The following is a 25,260-nucleotide window of genomic DNA, read 5'->3' as shown; positions in this document are numbered from 1 at the left end:
AAGCCTATAAACGACATCTATCAGAAATCAAAATAAAAGATTTTTGAAAAGAACTAGAAATACAAAGCTAGAAGGAAGTGTATAAGGAAACCAATGTGAATATGAAATTCTCCACATTGTTTAAATTGAACTTTGAAAAGGCATTTCCAAAAGTATGCATGTCTGTATCATCTCACAAAAACAGTTGGATAATAACAGTTATTAAGAAGTCCTCCCAAACACTTAAAAACTTCAGTTCCATGAAAAAGATTTGCAATGATACAGAATTCTTAAATTTCTATCATAGATACAAAAAGATCTATAGGAAAGTGGTGACTGCTGCGAAAAAGTCGTTTAATGACAAAAATAATATATAATGCAGAGAATAAAAGCAAAGCAGTCTGGGATGTTATAAAAAAGGAAACGGGGAGAGGCAAACAATCGCAGAATAACATACTGTTAAGGGAGGGGGATAAGGTAATAAATGATCACAACACTTAGCAAACTATGTAAACCAGCATTTTTCAAGTATTGCAGAGAAGTTACAGCAAAAATTCTCCAAAGCAAATATAACACCTGTAAATAATGTTGCACTAAATGCAATGTTGTTACTTCCAACCACAGAGAATGAAGTCAATAAAAATGTTCAGAAACTTGAAAATAATAAGTCAGTAGGCTTAGATGAAGTACCAATCTGTGTACTTAAACAATGCACAGGGATTATACAAGGCCCCTTAACAAATATAATAAATGAATCCTTCACATCAGGGACATTTCCAGAGCACTGAAAACAGGTGAGAGTTGTACCTTTGCTTAAGAAAGGTAATGCAGAAGACATAGAAAATTACCAGCCCCTGCTGTCAGCATTCTCAAAAATAATAGAAGCAATTATGAAAGACAGATTAGTGAGTTATCTGAATAAATACAATCTTTTAAGTGAATCACAGTTTGGTTTCCGAAGCGGCTAAAAATACAAAGTCAGCCGTAGTAGAATTCACAAAAGTTGTACTTGATGCTCTTGATAAAGATGAGTGAGACACAGGCATATTTTTGGATCTTTCTAAGGCATCTGATACAGTTGACCACAAGATCCTATTAAATAAATTAGAAGCATGAGGAATGAGCTGAGTATCAGATACGGTACAAAGAGTAGAGATAACACATACTTCAAATAGATTTAAACAATTAGTAAAACACTTATCAGAACCAAAATACATTAATATATGGGTTCCGCCACGTGGCATATTAGGACCAGTACTGTTCCTGATATACATCAATGACTTTCCCACTAGTGTTACTCATGGTGAAAAAATTCTCTTCACTGATGACATCAATATTATAGTCACGGAGAAAACAAGAGCGCTCCTTGCTGAGAAAGCAAATGAAACTCTCAAGGAAGTTTATGATTGGCCAATAAGCAATAAAGTGACATTGAACATAAAGAAAACTAATGCCATGAATTTCAGTTTTAAGAGGAAAAGTACAATGTTAAATTAAATGTAGATGGCACCTCTATAGACCGTGTAACAAATTCAAAATTTTTTGGAGTGAATATTGATTCTCAGTTGAAGTGGTGCGAACACACAAAGGTACTTGCAAACAGAATGTCATCAGCACGTTATGCCCTTAGAATCCTGTCATCAGTGTGTAACATGTAGTGTCTTTTAGTTACATATTGTTCATATGTACACTCAATTCTTAGCTATGGCATTCTTTTTGGGAAACAAACGCACAAATCATGAACGCAATTTTCATACCCCATAAAGGAGCCATTAGAATAATAACCAAAAACACTAGATCTGTTCAAAACACTGGGGATTTTAACTGTTTCATGTGAATACATTTACCAGTCAGTTATACACATCAAAAATAACATTGGTAATTACTGCACAAACAGCTCTGTTAATGACCATGTAACACGAGATATACTTACATTTACCAAGAAAAAATAAACATAAAACTCAAATCATTGTTTTCTGTCAAGGAATAAAACTGTACAATAAATTACCAAAAGAGATAAAGAAACTGCAAAAATATACTTATTTAAAAAGGCAGTTAAAAAGTGTGTGTTATGCAATACATTTTATATGTTGAAGGATTACTTAGATGAGGTCAACATCTCACTCATTATGGAGCGAAGCTGACTCAGTTTTTCGGGATAGTAAATGGGAAGTTGCGTTACAGAAATCATCAGTGTGTGTGTGTGTGTGTGTGTGTGTGTGTGTGTGTGTGTGTGTGTTGTGTGTGTTGTGTTTGTGTAATGAGTAAAGTGTTATGAAACAATGTGTGTATAGTGTGCAGTAATATGAGTGAACAGTGTGGCATTACACACAGCTCGTGGTCTTGCGGTAGTGTTCTCACTTTCCAAGCACAGGGTCCTGGGTTCAATTCCCGGCGGGGTCTGGGATTTTTCCTGCCTCAAGATGTCTGGGTGTTGTTGTGGCGTCTTCATCATCATTCATCCCCATTACGGTTGGAGGAAGGCAATGGCAAACCACCTCCACTAGGACCTTGCCAAGTAAGGTGGCGCGGGTCTCCCGCGTCGCTCTCCTATGCTCTGTAAAGAAGTATGGGACTCATCGTCATCATTTGTAGAAAAAAGTATTGTATACCATGAGTAAGGCTAATTTTTATGTCTAACTATAAGTCTGTAAATATATATGTATACAAATTAGGTTATTTTAAATTGGTCTAAACTTGTAAATACTTTAACATGTCCTATATCCTTGTAAAAAGAGTCCTATGGATGAATGAAGCTGCTGCTGCTACTACTACTACTACTACTACTACTACTACTATATCCTTGTAAAAAGAGTCCTATGGATGAATTAAGCTGCTGCTACTACTACTACTACTACTACTACTACTACTACTACTTCTCCTTAGAGGGGAATGGATAGAAACAAATCTCTGGTGCAGCTATGGGTACCCACAAGAGCCTCCTTTGGAAACCAGTGTATGGGTCACCTACAGGAAACCCTCCTAGCATTTAAAAACCTGAAACTGCTTGTCTGGTTCACATTCATTGATGACATCTTCATAAGCAGGACACAGGGCAAGACACCCTGTCCCCATTCCTCCATAAGTTCAACAACTTCTCCCACCTTCTTCACCTGATCTTCCTCAACCCAATGTGCTACCTTCCTGAATGTAGACCTCCCCACACTCTGATGGTCACTTATACACATCTTTACATATCAAACACATCTTTTTACCCTGTGTAGACATCGTATCTGCAGTGATGCGATTTCCTTACCCAGTATGCTCAAGGCCTCACAAACGCCTTAACATACAGACACTGCCCCCAAACCTAGCCCACAAAGAATTTCCCTTGCCATATACCGACACACTCCTAATCCTCCTATCATCCACAAGAATCATCTTAAAAGGAATGACGTACCCCTGTGGAAGACCTATTCACCCAGCCAGCACGTCTTACTCCAGTCCTGCCACAGGTACCCCTAACCCATCAGATGCAGGGGTGTAATATACCAGCCGTGCCACAATTTCTGCATGACATTTTATGTGAGTATAACTGCCAACCAGTTGTCCACCAGAATGAATGGCCACCACCAAACTGTAGCCAAGAACAGCCCAGTGGCACAACATGCTGCTGAGCACAACAAGCCCACGTTCAGTGTCTACTTCACAACCCACAGCATCTAAATCCTTCCCTCCAGCTCCAGATTTTCTGAACTACATAGATGGGAAATTTCCTCATAACACATCCTTCACTCCCATAATCCTCCTGGCATCCATCTCCACTGTCTTCACACCCTCCACCAACAGTTTTACCCTCCACTGTCCTTTTTTCCCTTCCCAGTCCACACGACCATGGCATCTTTATCTTATGCTGGACCTCACGGGCTCTAGTGACAAAGTGTCACAATACCTAGTCCATGTACCTACCAGCTTCCCTTACCCATAACTCGCTGGTAAGCTGCCATTACCCACCCATCCCTAACCCCTCCTCCTGCTTCCAACTCCTTTCTCACCCTTCCCACCTGATACAATCCCCACCCCGGTCCACCTGCCAAACTGCAATCCCAATATTGTATGTGCAGTCAGCACAATGTGTGTGTGTGTGTGTGTGTGTGTGTGTGTGTGTGTGTGGGCACGGGCACAGCATGCATACGTACGTACTGTAGCTTGACAAAGCATTTATTCTGAAAGAAGATAGCAAGTTTTCTTTCTGTTTTGTGTCATAGGCATGACACAACACTTCTGCTGTGTGGTGAGTGGTCTCCTTTACTCCTAAATTATTTAATAGTTTATTTCTGTTTCCCAGTTGGTGAAACAGGAATAAATGGAGTATGGCCAAGAGACATGCAAATGTATCTGTTTTGATTTTAAATAATTAATATGTTGTACTGTATGAATTGGTACTGCTTTCAGTTCAGGTGATAACTAACTTTTTCTCAGGTTGGAGTCTTTGGCACGTTTTGAGCTGTCAGTGGAGACACCTAATGTGACAATATCATTGCTTCGGAGTGAACTGGGCAGACATATGCTAACGTTTCACCAGAATACTCTCCTTTTTTGCTTCAGTTATCAACTCCACAACATACTTGATGAAGGTCAGTGCCATAAAATTGCTTTAAATCTGTATTGTAATGCATGTCATGTCGAAAGATGACTCTGCACAGGGAAAGGGGGGGGATCTGTAATAGTGGGGTAAGGGAAGTGTGGAGGCGATGAACTTTACTTTAATTAGGTGGCAGAGGAGGAGTTGGCACCTTCTGTGTTGTCAAGCTTAGCAGACTGTTTCTGTTGAAAACAATGAGTGAAAGTGAAGCGTGGCCAGAACACAGGGTGGCAGAGAGAATTTTGTCATTGTCCAGTGCTGTTCATGTCAAGGCACCTGGAAGGAGACTAAATCACATTGGTTGAAAAGGGCTGGTAGACAGAATGTACCAAATCTGTGCCACCCTCTGACATGATGGATAGGGAAAATAATCTGTTAAGTCAGGCTGGAGATCAAGATACAGGATTATTATTGTACAATGAATCTTCCACTCTAAAGAAGAGTGTGTGCAGAAGTGAAACTTTATGACATATAAAAACTGTGCACTGGGTCAATATTCCAACTCAGACCCTTAACTTTCACAGACAATGCTGTTAGTGATAGATTCATCCACACACAATCCATGGTTGCACACACACCTTAATTTGACAGTACACCCTGTCATTTTTCAGTCTTCACAGAGGCCCTCCTGCTTTATTCGATTAACACCTCCAGGATGTTATGGGGAATGGCTTAACCACTGTCTAAGAGTCATTTCGAAAATGCATATTTTACTGTTCACCAGAGCATAGATTGTATAGTAACACACCAACACTGTAACTATATACTGGGCAATGACTAAAATGCAAATTCTGGTCATACCTGTGAATCTGTCTGGAGATTCCTTGTATCCCATCTTAAATATCTTAAATATTCAGTTCTTTCCAAGAATGAAATGTTCCCTTTCCTTCCATTCAAATTCAGCAAAGATTTCATGACAAATTTGTACCTTGCTGTGTTGACAATACAAAAGATTTATATTGGCACTTTTAAATAGACTGAGGTCTGTAACTCTCAGTAGAATGTAACAGGTGTGTGTAAATAAGGGAAACTAATATGGCATGACGGGGCTAAAAACGAAGACTAGGCAGACATCATTGTGAAAATGGGTGGGCGAAAAAGGAAGTAAGTGGTCAATTACATATTGCCTGGACTTGACAAAAGTACAAAATTTATACTCTTTCATCAGAATGTAGAATCACTTCCCAATAAAATTAGCAAATTTGTAAATGTCAATTGATCTGAAGGAAGTTTATGATATATACTTAAGTGAACATTCGTCAGGCAGTAGTATGCTTGCAGTTTAAAACTACCAAAATTAACTCTATCCTCATCATTCTGTAGAATATTGTCTGCCCATGATGGGACAGCCATTTTTTTGTTGGAAGTAACATGAAACATTTCTGCTTAATATCCTTAGAGATGCTGCAAAAGTGAAGACTGAAATAACAGCTATATACATTGCTTCACTAAAAGCAATTATAATTTGCCTGCCCAGAAGCCCAGATAAGGCTTACATATACTCCTACAGGAACTAGACGGTGCACTCAGTAAACTTGACGCTAATAAGGAAAATCTAATAGTACATCTACATCTACATCTACATGACTACTCTGCAATTCACATTTAAGTGCTTGGCAGAGGCTTCATCGAACCACAATCATACTATCTCTCTACTATTCCACTCCCGAACAGCGCGCGGGAAAAACGAACACCTAAACCTTTCTGTTCGAGCTCTGATTTCTCGTATTTCATTTTGATGATCATTCCTACCTATGTAGGTTGTGCTCAACAAAATATTTTCGCATTCGGAAGAGAAAGTTGGTGACTGAAATTGCGTAAAAAGGTCTCGCCGCGACGAAAAACGTCTTTGCTGTAATGACTTCCATCCCAACTCGTGTATCATATCTGCCACACTCTCTCCCCTATTACGTGATAATACAAAACGAGCTGCCCTTTTTTGCACCCTTTCGATGTCCTCCGTCAATCCCACCTGGTAAGGATCCCACACTGCGCAGCAATATTCTAACAGAGGACGAATGAGTGTAGTGTAAGCTGTCTCTTTAGTGGACTTGTTGCATCTTCTAAATGTCCTGCCAATGAAACGCAACCTTTGGCTCGCCTTCCCCACACTGTTATCTATGTGGTCTTTCCAACTGAAGCTGTTTGTAATTTTAACACCAAGGTACTTAGTTGAATTGACAGCCTTGAGAATTGTACTATTTATCGAGTAATCCAATTCCAACGGATTTCTTTTGGAACTCATGTGGATCACCTCACATTTTTCGTTATTTAGCGTCAACTGCCACATGCCACACCATACAGCAATCTTTTCTAAATCGCTTTGCAACTGATACTGGTCTTCGGCTGACCTTACGAGACGGTAAATTACAGCATCATCTGCGAACAATCTAAGAGAACTGCTCAGATTGTCACCCAGGTCATTTATATAGATCAGGAACAGCAGAGGTCCCAGGACGCTTCCCTGGGGAACACCTGATATCACTTCAGTTTTACTCGATGATTTGCCGTCTATTACTACGAAATGCGACCTTCCTGACAGGAAATCACGAATCCAGTCGCACAACTGAGACGATACCCCATAGCTCCGGAGCTTGATTAGAAGTCGCTTGTGAGGAACCGTGTCAAAAGCTTTCCGGAAAACTAGAAATACGGAATCAACTTGAGATCCCCTGTCGATAGCGGCCATTACTTCGTGCGAATAAAGAGCTAGCTGCGTTGCACAAGAGCGATGTTTTCTGAAGCCATGCTGATTACGTGTCAATAGATCGTTCCCTTCGAGGTGATTCATAATGTTTGAATACAGTATATGCTCCAAAACCCTACTGCAAACTGACGTCAATGATATAGGTCTGTAGTTAAATGGATTACTCCTACTACCCTTCTTGAACACTGGTGCGACCTGCGCAATTTTCCAATCTGTAGGTACAGATCTATCGGTGAGCGAGCGGTTGTATATGAGTGCTAACTAGGGAGCTATAGTATCAGCGTAATCTGAAAGGAACCTAATCGGTATACAATCTGGACCTGAAGACTTGCCCGTATCAAGCGATTTGAGTTGCTTCGCAACTCCTAAGGTATCTACTTCTAAGAAACTCATGCTAGCTGATGTTCGTGTTTCAAATTCTGGAATATTCCATTCGTCTTCCCTGGTGAAGGAATTTCGGAAAACTGCGTTCAATAACTCCGCTTTAACGGCACAGTCGTCGGTAACAGTACCATCGGCACTGCGCAGCGAAGGTATTGACTGCGTCTTGCCGCTTGTGTACTTTACATACGACCAGAATTTCTTCGGATTTTCTTCCAAATTTCGAGACAATGTTTCGTTGTGGAACCTATTAAAGGCATCTCGCATCGAAGTCCGTGCCAAATTTTGCGCGTCTGTAAATTTTAGCCCATCTTCGGGATTTCGCGTTCTTCTGAACTTCGCATGCCTTTTCCATTGCCTCTGTGGTGATTTTAACATAAATTTCCAGGAAAACTCAAATGAAAAAACCAAAATCTCATGACCGCACTGTCAACATATAACTTACAGACCACTATAAACTATTCCACAACAATGACAAAAACACATGTAAAACTATTGACCAGATATTTATAAACACAGAAAATAATGGCTTCCAGATTGGAAAAGTTCAAATGACCATAACAGACAGTATATTGCTTTCCATACAATACCTGAAACAACAGTGCAAACAGATTCAGTTAAAGAACAAAAAATTCTAAGTGAATAAAATGTGGGCACTTTCAGACAACTGCTAGCTAAGGAAACATGGAATGCAGTATTTGAGCTTAGCAGTACATGTGAAAATTCCAGCAGATTTGTGGAATAAATTTCTTCTGCTGCAGCATGTGTATATAAATTACAATAGTTCAAAAGGAAACACATTTTGTTATTTATCTTGTTTTGTTATTTATCTTGTTTTGTTATTTATCTTGTGCGCTCAGATGCATTTCACCTTAGTTACAAGGCATCTTCAGGTGTTTTCTTGAAATATTTTGCTCATACAGGTTATCATTTGCACTTATGTGTTATAAATTTAAAACAGTTTGTTGAAGTTTTCGTAATAAAATGTAAAGGTACTTACAGATCAGCATCTAATTCACTATTTTTAAACCAAACAGCTTTCTCTCATGTGGCAAACTGCTTGAGAGTTTGTACTTTTCCTTTTGGTCACTGTTTTCGATGTATAGCATTTTGGCTGCCATAAACTGTATGTTTGACTGGAATACTATCTTTCAAATTCTAAAGGTGGCAGGGGTACAATACAGGGAGCGAAAGACTATTTACAATTTGTACAGAAACCAGATGGCAGTTAAAAGAATCGAGCGACATGAAAGGGAGGCAGTTGTTGGGAAGGGAGTAAGACAGGGTTGTAGCCTCTCCCCGATGTTATTCAATCTGTATATTGAGCAAGCAGTAAAGGAAACAAAAGAAAAATTCGGAATAGGTAGAGACAGCAAAGGACTTGGAAGAGCAGTTGAACGGAATGGACAGTGTCTTGAAAGGAGGATATAAGATGAACATCAACAAAAGCAAAACGAGGATAATGGAATGTAGTCGAATTAAGTCGGGTGATGCTGAGAGAATTAGATTAGGAAATGAGACGCTTAAAGTAGTAAAGGACTTTTGCTATTTGGGGAGCAAAATAACTGATGATGGTCGAAGTAGAGAGGATATAAAATGTAGACTGGCGATGGCAAGGAAAGCGTTTCTGAAGAAGAGAAATTTGTTAACATCGAGTATAGATTTAACTGTCAGGAAGTCATTTCTGAAAGTATTTGTTTGGAGTGTAGCCATGTATGGAAGTGAAACATGGACGATAAATAGTTTGGACAAGAAGAGAATAGAAGCTTTCGAAATGTGGTGCTACAGAAGAATGCTGAAGATTAGATGGGTAGATCACATAACTAATGAGGAAGTATTGAATAGGATTGGGCAGAAGAGGAGCTTGTGGCACAACTTGACCAGAAGAAGGGATCAGTTGGTAGGACATGTTCTGAGGCATCAAGGGATCACCAATTTAGTATTGGAGGGCAGCATGGAGCGTAAAAATCATAGAGGGAGACCAAGAGATGAATACACTAAGCAGATTCAGAAAGATGTAGGTTGCAGGAGGTACTGGGAGATGAAGAAGCATGCACAGGATAAAGTAGCATGGAGAGCTGCATCAAACCAGTCTCTGGACTGAAGACAACAACAACAACATGCTGTATGTACATTTTCATTTGTTTCTCAGGTTTAGTTTCAACTGTTTTTTCTGTGACTATATGTGTGCTGATGTAAGTTTTGTGTGTGTGTGTGTGTGTGTGTGTGTGTGTGTGTGTGTGTGTGTGTGTGTGTGTGTGTGTGTGTGTGTGTACAGGGTGGGCACAAAGTCTTGCCCTGATTACAAAAACTTATAACAGAATAACAGTTTCATGTAATAAGTTACATTTGATGCCGTTACATAGGTTAGTGTCCCCCCTGCGGGTCTGGAGGTTAGCAAAGGCCTGAGGTATTCCTGCCTGTCGTACGAGGCGACTAAAAGAAGTTTCACACATTTTGGCCTTTACTTGATGGATCCCTGTTGGGTTTGTTCCTCCATTCTTCAAAATTTTCCCGAAGAGTCCCCACTTCTTAGCCGGAGAAGTGTAAGTCTTCTTCGGCTTCTCTTGCTAGGTCACTCCCTTCCCAGTTTTATTCTAGTGGGAAACACAACTCCTGCCAGTGGCTGAAGAACCCAAAAGCAGCTGGTCATAGGGCTTCGCTCATCCTCAGTGCCGGAGACTGAGCCAGTGAAGTCCTCCCAACTAGGGAAACCCAAGGAGCAGTGAGAGAAATCCAAGAAGAAGAAACCTAAGACCAAGGAAACTGTGATGGCACCCACACCACCGCTACCTACAAGCTCTGTGGCTGAGGATGGGGAAGGAGATTTTGGTGTCTGCTGAGAACCTAGATCTCACCAAACCCTCAGACACAATGGATGTAGACTGCTCAGGCAATAAATCGGTGGCAGCAAATGACTCTGAAGTGTAAACTGCCTCATTGAATCTTCCATTCCTTCCTAGTCTCACGATGTCATCCTACAGTGGAATAACGGAGGTTTTTTCCACTGCCTGGCTGAGAGCTACGGAAACTGTTAGGCTTTACACATGCTAATGCGGCCCCTGCCCTCTACGGCTATAAGGGATATTACAGGAACCGTACCGACTATAATCGAGTGTCAGGTGGAGTTTGCATTTATGTCCTGAACTTCGTCTGTACTGAAACTGTGCCCCTTCAAACCCCTCTTGAAGCTGTGGCTGTCTGAATAAGGACACCATAGAAAATAACTGTCTGCAATGTATATCTTCCTCCAGATGATGCAGTACCCCTGAATGTATTAGCTGCACTGATTGATCAACTCCCTAAACCTTTCCTACTTTTGGGAGATTTTAATGCCAACAACCGCTTGTGGGGTGGTACCATGCTTACTGGCCGAGGCAGAGATGTCGAAGCTTTACTGTCGCAATTTGACCTCTGGCTCTTAAATATTGGGGCCTCCACACATGTCAGTGTGGCTCATGGTAGTTACTCGGCCATTGATTTATCAATTTGCAGTGCAGGACTTCTATTCTATCCACTGGGGAGCACATGACGACCTGTGTGGTATTGACCACTTCCCCATCTTCCTGTCACTGCCTCAGCATCAGGCGCACGGACTCCTGCCCAGATGGGCTTTGAACAAGGCAGATTGGAAAAGTTTGACCTCTACTATCCCTGCTGAATCTCCCCCACATGGTAACATCGATGTGTTGGTTGAGCAGGTGATAAGCACAATTGTTTCTGCAGCAGAAAAGGCAATCTCTCGCTCTTTAGGGTGCCCGAGGTGTAGGCAGTCCCTTGGTGGTCGCCGGGAGTCTTTGAAGCAATTAAGGAGTGTCGGTGAGCTCTACAGTGGCACCCTTCCTTGGAGCACCTAATAGCCTTGAAACGGCTCCGTGCCCGTGTTCGCTATCTTATCAGACAACGGAAGGAGGAGACCAATTCTAGGCAAGGATCAAATGTCTTTTTGGGTACCAGGCCCCAACAGCTGTCCCCAGTGTTACCATAAATGGCTAGTTATGTACCAACGCAAACGCGATTGCCGAGCACTTTGCTGAACACTATGCTCGAGCCTCTGTGCCGGAGAATTACCCTAGCCTTTTCACACCTGATTGCTGTCTTTTTTTCACTTATGTAAAGCATATGACACGACGTGGCAACGTCATATCCTTGCCACGGTGTACGAGTGGGGTCTCCGGGGACCACTCCTGATTTTTATGCAAAGCTTCCTGTCACTGTGTACTTTTTGTGTCCAAGTTGGTGACTCCCATAGTTCCATCCATATTCAGGAGAGTGGAGTCCTGCACTGCTCTGTATTTAGTGTCTTCCTCTTTTTAGTGGCCATTAACGGTGTAGCAGCAGCTGTCGGTCCCTCCGTCTCACCTTCTCTGTATGCAGATGACTTCTGCATTTCATATTGCTACTCCAGTACTGTTGTTGCTGAGCAGTGCCTCCAGGGAGCCATCCACAAGGCACAGTCATGGGCTTCCAGTTTTCAACAGCAAAGTCGTGTGTCATGCACTTCTGTCGGCATCGTGCCGTTCATGCGGAACCCGCAATTACCTTAATGACAATCCACTCATAGTAGTGCAGACATATCAATTCCTAGGACTGGTTTTCGACGCTCGATTGAATTGGCTCCCTCATCTTCGTCAGCTTAAGCAGAAGTGCTGGCGGCACCTCAGTGCCCTCCGTTACCTGAGCATTGCCAATTGGGGTGCAGATCGCTGTACGCTGCTGTAGCTCTACAGAGCCCTTGTCCAATCCCGAATTGAATATGGGACTGTGGTTTATGGTTCGGCAGCGCCTTCAGCATTGCATTTACTTCACCCTGTGCACTACCATGGGGTTCAATTAGCGACAGGAGCTTTTGGGACGAGGCTGGTGTCCATCCACTGCAGATCAGACGGGTGCCACTGCTCGTCATTTGTGCCCCTAAGCATCCGAATTACCGTCTCCTTTCCCGCCCACAGCAGTCCATCTCCCGCATTGGCGGCCCAGATGGGGTCTAACAATTGCGGTTTGCGTGTAGTCCCTTCTCTTCGAACTGGAGTCCTTTCCTTTACCATCGCTACTTGTAGTCCATTCATGTACGCCTCCATGGAGCACACCTCGGCTGCAGCTTCGCCAGGACCTTTTGCATGACCCTAAGGACTCAGTTAACCCTGCCACTCTCCGCTGTCACATCCTCCCAATTCTTGACATCCGGGGCTCTGAAGTGGTTTACACCAACAGCTCAGTTGCTGATGGTCACGTAGGCTTTGCATATGTTCATGGAGGACATATTGAGCAGCACTCCTTTCTAGTTGGCTGCAGTGTTTACACTGCAGAGCTGGCGGCCATATCTCGTGCTCTTGAGTACATCTGCTCATGCCCTGGCCAGTCATTTCTCCTGTGTACTGACTTCTTGAGCAGCCTACAAGCTATCGACCAGTACTACCCTCGTCACCCTTTGGTAGCATTCATTCAGGAGTCCAGCTATACCCTGGAACAGTCCCACCGTTTCGTGGTGTTTGTGTGGACCCCAGGACACATCGGAATCCTTGGCAGCGAACTTGCCAACAGGCTGTGTGGAAACTGCATCTGGAGATAGGCATCTCCGAAACTGACTTGCGTTCTGTCTTACACCACTGGGTTTTCTGGCTTTGGAAGACAGAATGGCATAACAGCACATACAACAAACTGTGAGTCATTAAGGAGATTATGAATGTGTGGAACTCTTCCATGCAAACCTCTTGCCGGGAATCAGTTGTCCTCGGCAGGCTCCGGTCCACCTCTTGCTGGACTGCCCACTTTTAGCCGCTCTGTGACCGACTTTTAACTTTCCCAGCGCCCTGCCTTTGGTGTTCGTCAACAGTGCCTCCACAGCACCGTGAGAGTGGATTTTATAACTCTATGTAGGTTTCAGCACATGTCCTTTGTCTCTCTTTGTCCTCCACTCCAGTGCTTTTAGGACGGAGGTTTTAATGTGTTGCAAAGAAGCTGGCTTTCCCTTTTTATTCTCGTGGTTGGCCAGCCACTGTAATCTGCTTTCATCTTTTACTGTCTTCTGTTTCTAGCATCTCTGTGTTGTTTTCTTTCTGTTTTGTGTTATATGTTTCGTCCGTTTTATTCTCACATGTGTGGCATTATTGTATTAGGAACAAGGGACCGATGACCTTGTAGTTTGGTCCCTTCTCCCGCCTTTAAACCAACCAACCATCATAGGTTAGTGTTACTAGTTGTTGTGACCAATAGATGAAGCTAGTGGTCCACAATGCTGATGTGATCTTTTAAGTCACGTTAGTTGCTGTGTGCTTTGGTATCACAGAACGAAATCACCCATCAGTGTTCTGTCTAAATTTCGGGCTTCTTATGGATGCAGCCATCCTGACGTTAAATCAGTAAAGCAATATTATGAAATGTTTAACGAAACAGGCAGCGTTGAAGATCGTCATCAAAGTGGCAGACCACTTGTGAGTGATGTGACTGTTGATCGTGTTCGGCAATCGTTTCAACGGAGTCCGTCTAAATCAGCCACAAGCAAGTGTGGTGAAGATTCTTCATGAAAGGCATAGGTTGCATGTATACAAAGTGCAAATCGTGCAGGCCTTGCAACTGAATGATTTGCTGTCATGTGCTGAATTTGCAACTGAGATTCTCAACAGGATTGATGGTGCTAACGATTACTTAAATCGCATATGCTTTACCAATGAATCCACTTTTCATGTCAGTGGAATGGTACATAGGCATAATGTCGGTATATGTGATTTAGAATCTCCACATACTATTTTACAGTTACAGCAAGACAGTGAAAAAGTGAATGTTTGGTGCGGCCTCCTGCATAACAAGGTTTTGGGACCGTTTTTCTTCATGGAAAAATCCATTACCGCTAACATTTACTTAGATGTTTTGCAACAGTTCATTGCCCCTCATTTAGAAGAATATCAACTATGGACACTTCTCCGGCAAGATGGAGCATTACCCCACTGGGCTTTGAAAGTTCGTGATTTCATGGATGAAACATTTCCAGATCGGTGGATTGGAAAGAACTGTCCAACAACCTGGCCTTTCGCTCTCCAGGCATTATGCCCCTTGACTTTTTTTCTGGAACTATATCAAGGATAGAGTCTTCGTCACACCAGTTGCTGACGTCAATGAACTGAAGGCTAGGATACAAGCTGCTGTGGGTACTGTGACAGAACGCATGTTACGAAACTGGCGGGAACTCGAATACTGCCTGGACATTCTCTGAGCTACCAAGGGAGCACACATTGAGGTTTACTAATGTATGTGGTCTTAAAACTAGTAACACTAACCTATGTAACGTCATCAAATGTAAATTAATATGTCAAATGTTTATTCTGTAATAAATTGTTATAATCAGGGCAAGACTTTGTGCTCACCCTGCATTTTTATTTTTTTTATTTTTTTCACATACGTTTATATTCTTGGGAGAGAAATGTGATTTGTGATCATCCATTGTCTATTATTGTGTAGACACTATATCGTGGCAGTTTTAGGTGGGGGAATTGTTTTGAACTATGGTTGCATATGATACCAGTAGAGCTCGTTCCTGAACTACCACAGCCAACTGCAGCAAACAGTTGTGCTGTACCCACTACCAAATGCTTTGATAGGATTTGAATGCGACTCTCACCGGAACAAAAGGAATCAGTGAGCCTCATGACAGTTAGGTGTGCTTTTGGGGAAGCACAGAATGTGGACAAAGGATGGCAGCCCTTCAAGAGGGAGGTGGGGCTTATTTCCCCACATCACTCTCCTCTCGGACAGTCTAAATTCTAAATTGTTTACAGTCTCAATCAACTCTAATGATACAGTGTCCACATAATATATGATCAATCAGTGTAAACAGTGAGTAGTCAGTCAGATTCACTTCGTCATTTAGTAATATCTGTCTTTCAGCCTTCATTTTGTGTATGCGGTAATTTTCTAGTAAGGTAAAGAAGTGCCTTATTCCAACTATTTTTATGTCGTCCCCTCTGCTAGTAGGTGGTATGTGGTCCCTTGTTATACCATACTTACCCACCGTATCTTAGATACCATAAAATAGGAAGTGGGATGGAATCAGGGTTGGTAGTCACAATTTATAATTAAGACAGTTTGCTGACATTATGCCTTTTAAGGAATTTGACAATTACAAATTGTGGACGAGTCACTAGATAAAGCTTTGCAAATACAGATAGAAACCCATCATATTCAGTACTCAAATAAACAGTTCCCTTAAGAGAAAGTTATAAAAAACTTAATGTGCCAGGCAGTTGTAGAAACCTTAAGCATAGCAATTATCAATTACTTCACATAGCCACTTCATCAAACTCCTTAAAACCAGTTATTAAATTAAGATGGCCACACTTAACATTCTTCACCAAAATACTCTTATAAATTTACTATTTCAATCCGTTAATGAAGCACTTGTTAAAAGGTCATTTACAAACTTAACATTGCCGTGCACTAATACCCCTCACTTTATTTTTCCCTTATTAAGATAAGAGAATTACTGACAAAGTGCAGTAATTCAAACTCCCATATAGGATTTCCCTCAAAATACATGTAATATAAACGATTACCAATAAAGGTGACGTAATGACAGTTCAACACTAGTGCCACGCTAAGACCCAATTATATAACATGATAGAACCAATTACATAAAAAACTACAGCAGAAACACTGTTCATTAAAAATGAATGTTCATGTGCTCACAAGGGAACCCTCCATACTGTAAATCATGGATTCTGATGCAATTCAAATATGTGGATAGAGGCACTTACCCTGAGTACCTGGCTATCCAGTTGTTTAGCAATGGGTCTTATTTTTTTATAAAATCAGTTTTGAAGTTTATTGCCCACCTTTTATATCCGTAACACTATGCCCACACTGAATAGGTCAGCACCTCTCTCTCTCTCTCTCTCTCTCTCTCTCTCTCTCTCTCTCTCTCTCTCTCTCCCCCCCCCCCTCCCTCGCCCCCCCCCCCTCAATTTTATTTCAAAGAATAATAACAAACAGTGTAAGGTGTGTGAAATTATAAAGATATATTCAGTTATTAATTTTTTCTATCATACAGTACAACAAAATCTTAGTTTTCAGTGTACACATTGCTTGATGTGCCAAAACAATATTGTGGGTGATACTTATCATAGAAACAACTGAAGCACAAATTTTCACAGCACCACATGCATTTTATGAAAGCAAACGTCTTGCAGGCACATGGTTTCTTCATAGGCGATACTGGGATAGACAATTTTTTTCCATTCAAAAAGATTTCTCTTTCGCCTGCAAATTTCGATGCGAACCGTCCATATTTAATCATGCTTTCAAAATTAGGTGCACTGAATTGATGTAAGATTAGCGAATGTAATTTTATCGAATCTTCCCTAGAAGCAATCTCTCTATTGTCTTTCATCAAATCGGGAGCATTCTGAATAATTTTCGTAAAGATTTTCTCATCTCGGTAAAAATAAACACCACGAGGCTGTCGATAAAGCATGCACTTTGGTGGGATCACTCTTAGGGTGCAGGTGCTCGCTTTCCTTTCATCAGTGAATAGATGATGATATAAGGTTGAATCAGTTTGCCCTCCCCACGAATGTACAGAAATACGGAAGAATTACAGAACACAAAAATTCTTCATACACCAGTTACGTGAACTTGCCTTATTTCGTGCAGGACAAGACTACATTTCTGTATTTCCCAGTTAATTTGTCTACTCGTTTTTATCAGTAGGACCAAATTTTCCGGATGGTTCTTGCATACATAAAAAAACATATGGGATCACTTTTCCTGAGGCTGTTGTGGTATACTGAGCCATATAAGAATGAGTAGTCTTGTTAAAATCTTTTTATCGGACAAGAACAGATTTCATTCCTTTTTCCAAAAGTGATCTATTGTACGTTGCCTGAGACTGGCAGCCAGTTTGATCAGTGTTGATTACAAAGTCGCGGTTGAAATACTCCATAAATATTCTTGTTTGTATGTGGAATTGTTTGGCAGCTGCTAAAACTTTGTCTATCGTCACAAATTCTTTAGAGCTGACGAACTTTGTGATTTTTCTTTGTCGAATCTTATGTTTTTTCTTGAACCCATAAAAAGGGAAGAGCAGCGTTCATTGCCCACTGCTGTAGAGTTCTCCGTTGTCATCTGATCTCGGAATTTTTTTTTTATTATTATTATTTTCACAAGTCATTCACTTTTTTACGATATACTAGACATATATTTTAAGTCAATATGATTTACCTGTTCCAAATTCTACCTCGCTTCGGCGATCCTTTCATAAGTCTCACAATCAATGGTTCTCCATTTATTGAGATGAGTTCCACCCCGTTTTACATCATCTTTCCATCGATGTAGTATAGATTTATGTTTAAATCGCGAAACTCCGTGAGACTGCAGACTTTTCAAGCTGCTGCAAAAGCGACTGCTTTTTCCTTGTAGGACAGAGACACATAATCTGTCGGTTCTGACGCGAACTCTTCGGGAACATAATTGCCATCTTCCTCTATCCCCCTACAGTGCAAAGTGAAGAGTTTTGTTTTTTTCATTCTTCCGAAACAGAAAATATTCATGAAATAGTAAAACTTACCTCATCATATTCTCCCAATTCATCATCTTTGTTGAAATCTATCAATTCATCTGTCTTTTAGCCAAGAGATCCTGCATTGCCATACATAACTCATCGCCAACTGCAACAGAATAGGCAGAGATCCCATGTCCCCTTTTGATTCTTCATTCAACTCCTCTACTTGTGGATCCTCTTCTGGCTGCACTACTGCAGAAACACTTGGTTCTTCCATTTCACAGAATTCTTCTAACACATGGCACTAGAGACGCTTTGTGAGCAACTGAAACTGTAGTTAGATGTGACCCTACAGCTATGCAACTCGCATCCTCATTGGCCGAAACTAGGAGCTGGGGTTCACGTTACGGCTAATGGTATTCACGGGAAAGGGTACGATAATGGCCGAAGATCGATTTCAGGTAATACAAGAAGCAACCATTGTATGAACCTTTGGAACTCCAATTGCAAACCACAAACGGACTGAATATTCTAAAAAATTAATAACTGAATATATCTTTATAATTTCGCACACCTTACACTGTTTGTTGATATTATTTCAAATAAAATTGAAAAATTTGGTCGATTTTGAAAAAAAAATAAAAATAAATAAAATAAAATGCAGTAGCAGGATTTGAACATGGTACCTTCATGATGGTATCTGTTAACCTTGCCCCTACACCATGCTGACCTATTTGGCACATAGGAAATGTTACATATATACAAGCCACACGACAAACTTCAAAATTGATTTTCTCAAAAACCAAGGCCTGCCGCTAAAAAAACGAATAGACAGGTGCTCTGGTTAAGTGCCTCTACAACATATTTGAAACACATCAAAATCCATGATTTACAGTATGGAGGGTCCTCTTGCCAGATGTGTTAATAAAAGACTACTAGAAAGAGCTGCGCAAGGAACTTAACAGATGCTACGCAATAAAAGCTTAGCCAGTTGCCAGTATTTAAGGAAACAGTCTCGTATAAAAACTGGTTACTTACAATATATAAATATATATCTACCAGCTTAACCCGTCTTGGAGGAAGGGATATAAATTCTAAACTTTGGAAGATGGTATGTGAACAACTACCGGTAGTGGCCAGGTTCTTAAACACTGCATGCCTAGACCTCGGAAGACATTTCACTCCCCGCCAAGGCGCTGGCACAATCAAAGGTTTTTGCGCGAATCGTGAAGGCATTCCAATAACTCTGAAACATAGAAACACTTGGTCGAACTCTTGACTTGATATATGGGTAAGCATGTAAAAGAACACATTACACTACTGACAATTTCGTAACTTTGCCCTTAAGCCTTTTACACATGGACAACTGTATTAATAGAGTGCAGGCTTTGAAAACGCCAACATAAAATCATTTCATTACAAGAAACACAGAGCACTAGTAAAACTTCTGAGAAAACTTTCAAAATAACGACCACCATTTAACTGGGCCAACTGAACTCTTCCACCATCTTAAAGTTTGACTATGAAAGTCTCACCATAATAATAATAAATTAAATGCCTCCGAGTGTATCAGTCAACAAAACACAATTATGACCACTTACTACATATCACGTACACAATACGACAGAGAGAGTTCCACAGCTTCACTACTTCACTTCAAATTTTGTTCCCAGTGAAGTCACAGTACTTGTATCTCCAATCTGCCCATGTCGCCAAAATGCCTGACCAATTTCACATCACAACATACAACGGTCATCACCCTCATTCGTCAGTCATTCGTCAGCTGTCGACACTTGTCTCCCAGTGAATGTCACGAGATCTTGAGGGTTACCCGTCTAAGGCTAACAACCCAATCCTTCGCCTGCCAACCCAGAAGATAAGACATACGAAAAGCAAAGATAGCTTAGGTCAACCACAATCAATCTCAACAATACATGAACAAAATAACACTGGCGTCAGCTCGCCACGGCTCAGAAGGTTTGTGATTATTTTCTCTGCAGAAGTTCGGTAATATGTTTTGAATGTTCTGCTGGTTTGCCCAACTTATCTTCAGTCACATGTGCTGCATTGTAGTTGGTATATTCCTGCTTTCTGGTAAATGTCTTTGTCTTTGGTTATTTATGGAATGCACTATTGAATTGAACTGTCTGTTTTGAAAGCTATGTTTATGGCTTGTCTTTTGAAAGTGCTTGTTATTTTATGTGAGAGTTTGTGCTTATAGGTCATTGTGTACCATCTTGAGTCTTTCAGGTATTTGTATGTCATTGTCGTTGAGTTGCTGTGTGTTTGTTTAGTGTTTTGTTGTGCTGTTGTTGCTGGTTGAGTATGTGTCATGTTTATTGACTGTATTTATTGTTTAATTTTTTTGTTTAACTTTGTGGCTAGATTACCATTGTTGCTATTCGTGTGGTTATGTCTAGGATTTTCTGGTAGTATTCTGTGCTGAAGGGTATTGCGTTGAGTCTATGAAGGATGTGTCTGAGTGCTGACTGCTTGCGAGAGTGTGGATGATTTTTAGTCTGATGTGTGATAACGGCCATTGTTGTAGGTTTACAGTAAATTTCAAAGCTATGCTGATTGTTTCTTTTTTGATGGTTATATCTAAGAAGTTTATTTGGTTGTAATGTTATTTTTCCATCATGAATCTTATCTTTTTTGTGTTGTGTTTTATATCTGCATGGAGCTGAACAATTTTTGCTGGAGGTTCATCAGTTACACAAAGAATGTCATCCATAATTGGAACCACTAAAGTATGTTGTAATTCTGTGTGATAGCATATTAAAAAATCTGGTTTTCTACATGAGATTTATGAAAATGTTGGCTAGGGCACCTGACTTTGGGGATCCCATTGGTAGCTCATCTTCTTGTAAATAGTACTCATTATTAAACTGAAAAGTAGTTCTGTTCAGTTATCAGTTATTTGTGGAAATTGTTACTGTACGAAACTGCATTCCTAATGAAGAAATACAGACTGAAGCCTAATAACAAAAACAAGTGTTGGATCACATCTGGAATTAAGATTTCAAGCTAAGAGAGAGGGGGGAGAGAGAGAGAGAGAGAGAGAGAGAGAGAGAGAGAGAGAGAGAGAACTGTATGATATTATAAAAACACAGTGGATATGGGATGACTTGCATGCTTACTATAGAGAATACAAGGTCATATGTAACAGTTATCGTAGAAGCAATAGTGAAGGCAAATTATGTTTATATACAAAACAAGACAAAGGCTGTGTGGAAAGTCTTGCAACAACAGACAGGTAATATCACTATGAGAAATGTCAATATCAAGCTATGTCTAGGTGAAGAGAAAATTACAGACCCAAGGAAAGTAACAAATATCTTCAACAACTATTTTACAAATGTTAGTGAGCAACTAATCAGTAAGAATAACCCACGTAATTAAAATACAGCAGCATCATCATTTAAGATCAATAGCTCTGCTATCTCATTGTATCCGTATCCAACAAATGAAGATGAAATTTTGACTGTCATAAAAACCTTAAAAGCGAAATAGTCTTCAGGAGTAGCTGGCAAACCTGATACCTGATAAAATAATAAAAAGGTGTATTCAACTCATTGCAAAATGACTGACACATTTATGCAATAGTTCACTGGCATCAAGGACCTTCCCTTCTTGTCTAAAAATTGCAAAATGCAAAATTGAAAATAGAATACAAAAATGCTGTGTAAGAGCGCAAGAGCACGTGAACTCCCTAAATTTAGAGAGCTTGTGGATTTATCGTTATTTATACTTGAATGATGTTAAACATAACATATATGCTACAATCTTAAAGATATAGCACTTAAATGTACTGTGCTGCAACTCCTCTGGAATCTGTGAAGCTTCGACATCAGGGTTGCGAGCACACCTTCAGTTGTGTAAGTTTTAAGGAATTTTTGCGCACGCGCAGTTCATGTGACAATTGCCTTACAGCAGAATTCATATGGATTTGATAAACAACGAGCATGATTCATAGAGTGCACAGCTAGCCCATGCCACTCAACTAGAAGTTTACATCAGTGCTGCCAGGTGGTAGCACACTGCGGCAGACTTTTATCTCCATTTGTTCACTTCCTTCCCATGTTTCTGCTAATAGGAAAGATGATGCCTGCTAGTGGCTGAAGTACCCGAAAGCAGATGATCGTAGGGCTTCACGATCATCTGTTTTGGGGGGATTTTAATGCCCACAACCCCTTGTGGGTTGCCACAGTGCTTACTGGCAGAGGCAGAGGTGTTGAAACTTTACTGTCTCGGTTCGACTTCTGCCTCTTAAATACTGGAGCCGCCACACATTTCAGTGTGGCTCATGGTAGTTACTCGGCCATTGATTTATCCATTTGCAGCCCAGGACTTCTCCCATTATCCACTGGAGAGCACATGACAACCTGCACATGACAACCTGTGTGGTAGTGACCACTTCCCCATCTTCCTGTCACTGTCCTGGCGTCAGGCCCATGGACAACTGCCCAGGTGGGCTTTAAACAAGGCAGACTGGGAAACATTTACCTCTGTGGTCACTTTTTACTCTCCCCTACGGCGTAACATCGATGTGATGGTTGAACAGGTGACCACAACAATTGTTACTGAGGCAGAAAACGCGATCCCTCGCTCTTTAGGACACCCCCGGCGAAAGGCAGTCCTTTGGTGGTCGCTAGAAGTTGCTGAGGCAATTAAGAAGCGTTGGCAAGCTCTACAGTGGCACCCTCCCTGGACAACCTCATAGCCTTTAAGCGGCTTCGTGCCCGCGTTCATCAGCTTATCAAGAGACGGAAGTAGTAGAATTAGGAGAGATACATCTCGACCATTTGGCGTCATATGTCACCTTCCCAAGTTTGGACGAAGATCAGACTTCTTTTTGGGTAGCAGGCCCCGACAAGTGCCCCTGGCATGAACATCAATGGCGTGTTATCTACCTACGCAAACGCGATTGCTGAGCACTATGCTCGATTCTCAGTGTTGGAGAACTACCCCCAGCCATTCGCACCCTCAAACAGCAGATGGAAAGGAAAGTCCTCTTGTTCCCTACAAGCCACAGTGAACCCTATAATGCCCATTTACAGAGTGGGAGCTCCTCAGTGCCCTTGCACATTGCGCCGATGTAGCTCCTGGGCCAGATCAGATACACGGTCAGATGATTAAACCTCTCTCGTCTGACTACAAGTGATATCTTCTCATCATCAACCGTATCTGGTGCGATGGCATCTTTCCATCGCAGTGGTGGGAGAGCACCATCATTCCGGTGCTCAAACCCAGTAAAACCCGCTTGATGTGGATAGCTATCAGCCCATCAGCCTCACCAATGTTGTTTGTAAGCTGCTGGAATGTATGGTGTGCGCTTTGGGTTGGGTCGTAGAGTCACATGGCCTACTGGCTCCATGTCAGGGCGGCTTCCACCAGGGTCACTTTACCATTAATAATCTTGTGTCCCTCGAGTCTGCCATCCGAACAGCCTTTTCCAGACGCCAACACCTGGTTTGCATGTTTTTTGATTTACAAAAAGCATATGACACGACCTGGCAACATCATATCCTTGCCACATTATATGAGTTGGTTCTCTGAGGCCTGTTTCCAATTATCGAGACCTTCCTGTTGCTACATACTTTCCACGTCAGAGTTGGTGCCTCCCATAGTTGCCCTTATATCCAGGAGAATGGGGTCCTGCAGGGCTCCATATTGGGCGTATCTCTATTTTTAGTGGTCATTAATGATCTAGCAGCAGCTGCAGGCCCCTCTGTCTCACCTTCTCTGTATGCCAACAACTTCTGCATTTCGTACTGCTCCAACAGTACTGAGCAACACCAACTGGAGTTCAGAACGCTCTATGCTGCTGCAGCTCTACAGAGCCCTTGTTCAGTCCCACCTTGACTATGGGAGTGTGGTTTATGGTTCAGAGGCATGCTCAGTGCTGTGTTTACTTGACCCAGTGCATCGCTGTGGTGTTTGCCTAGCGACAGAAGCTTTTCGGACGAGTCCAGTGACCAGTGTCCTGGTGGAGGCTGAAGTCCCTCCATTCGAGGTTAGGCTTGTGCAATTGGTCTCCAGTTACATTGCACACATTTGTAGTTCTCCTGCGCATCTGAATTACCTTCTCCTTTTCCCACACATGGCAGTTCATCTGCCTCATTGGCGGACCAGGTCTGGGGTTACAATTGCAGTTCATACGTGATCCCATCTCTCCGAACTGAAGTATTTGCCTTTACCACCTATACTTGAGGTTCATTCACAAGCGCCTCCGTGTTGTACACCTAGGCAGTGGGATCGAGTGGACCTTTTACATGTCCCTAAGGACTCAGTTAACCCTGCGACTCTCTGATGTCACTTCCTCTCGGTTCTTGACGTGTACCAGGACCATGAAGTGGTTTACAGTGATGGCTCAATGGCCGATGGTCATGTTGGCTTTGCCTGTGTTCATGGAGGACATATAGAACAGCACTCCTTGCCTGATGGCTGCAGTGTTTTCACTGCAGAGCTGGCAGCTGTATTTCGTGTTCTTAAGCACATCCGCTCATTTCTCCTTTGTACTGACTCCTTGAGCAGCCTAGAAGTTATCAACCAGTACTCCCGTCATCATCCTTTGGTAGCGACCATTCAGGAGTCCATCTATGCCTTGCAACTGTCCAGTCATTCAGTGGTGTTTGTCTGGACCTCAGATCACACTTGAATCCCAGGGAATGAACTTGCCGACAGGCTGGCCAAACAGGCTGCGTGGAAACCACTTTTGCAGATGGGCATGTCTGAACCTGATGTGCGTTCTGACTTATGTCGCAGGGCTTTTTGGCTTTGGGAGACGTAATGGCATAACAGTACGTGCAACAAAATGTGTGTCATTAAGGAGACTACAACTGTGTGGAAGTCTTCTATGTGGGCCTCTCACAGGGAATCAGTTGTCCTCTGCTGGCTCCGCATTGCCCACGCTTGTGTGACCCATGGTTACCTCCTGCGCCGTGAAGACCTGCCTCAGTGTCGGTGCAGCGCCCACTTGACAGTGGCCCATCTTCTGGTGCACTGCCCCACTTTGATTGCCCAGCGACAGGTATCTCACGTGATAGAGCACTTGCTTGTGAAAGGCAAAGGCCCCGAATTTGGTTATTGGTCCGTCACACAGTTTTAATCTGA

The 25,260-nt window shown here is 41.8% G+C and overlaps 1 protein-coding gene across 3 annotated transcripts in view; it reads left to right on the top strand.

Annotated features, from left to right (window-relative positions):
• The window catches only part of LOC126267979 (centromere protein I-like), a 351,312-nt gene that overhangs the window by 125,997 nt on the left and 200,055 nt on the right, over nt 1-25,260 (top strand). For all 3 annotated transcript variants that reach the window (XM_049973330.1, XM_049973337.1, XM_049973346.1), the window contains exon 9: nt 4,402-4,556. In XM_049973330.1, the coding sequence (XP_049829287.1) occupies nt 4,402-4,556 (155 nt within the window). The remainder of the gene's footprint in view (nt 1-4,401; nt 4,557-25,260) is intronic.

Source organism: Schistocerca gregaria, chromosome 1 (genome assembly GCF_023897955.1).
Source record: "Schistocerca gregaria isolate iqSchGreg1 chromosome 1, iqSchGreg1.2, whole genome shotgun sequence".
NCBI lineage: Eukaryota > Metazoa > Arthropoda > Insecta > Orthoptera > Acrididae > Schistocerca > Schistocerca gregaria.
Note: the sequence above shows the minus strand (reverse complement) of the source record. Positions and strands in the feature narration are given on the sequence as shown.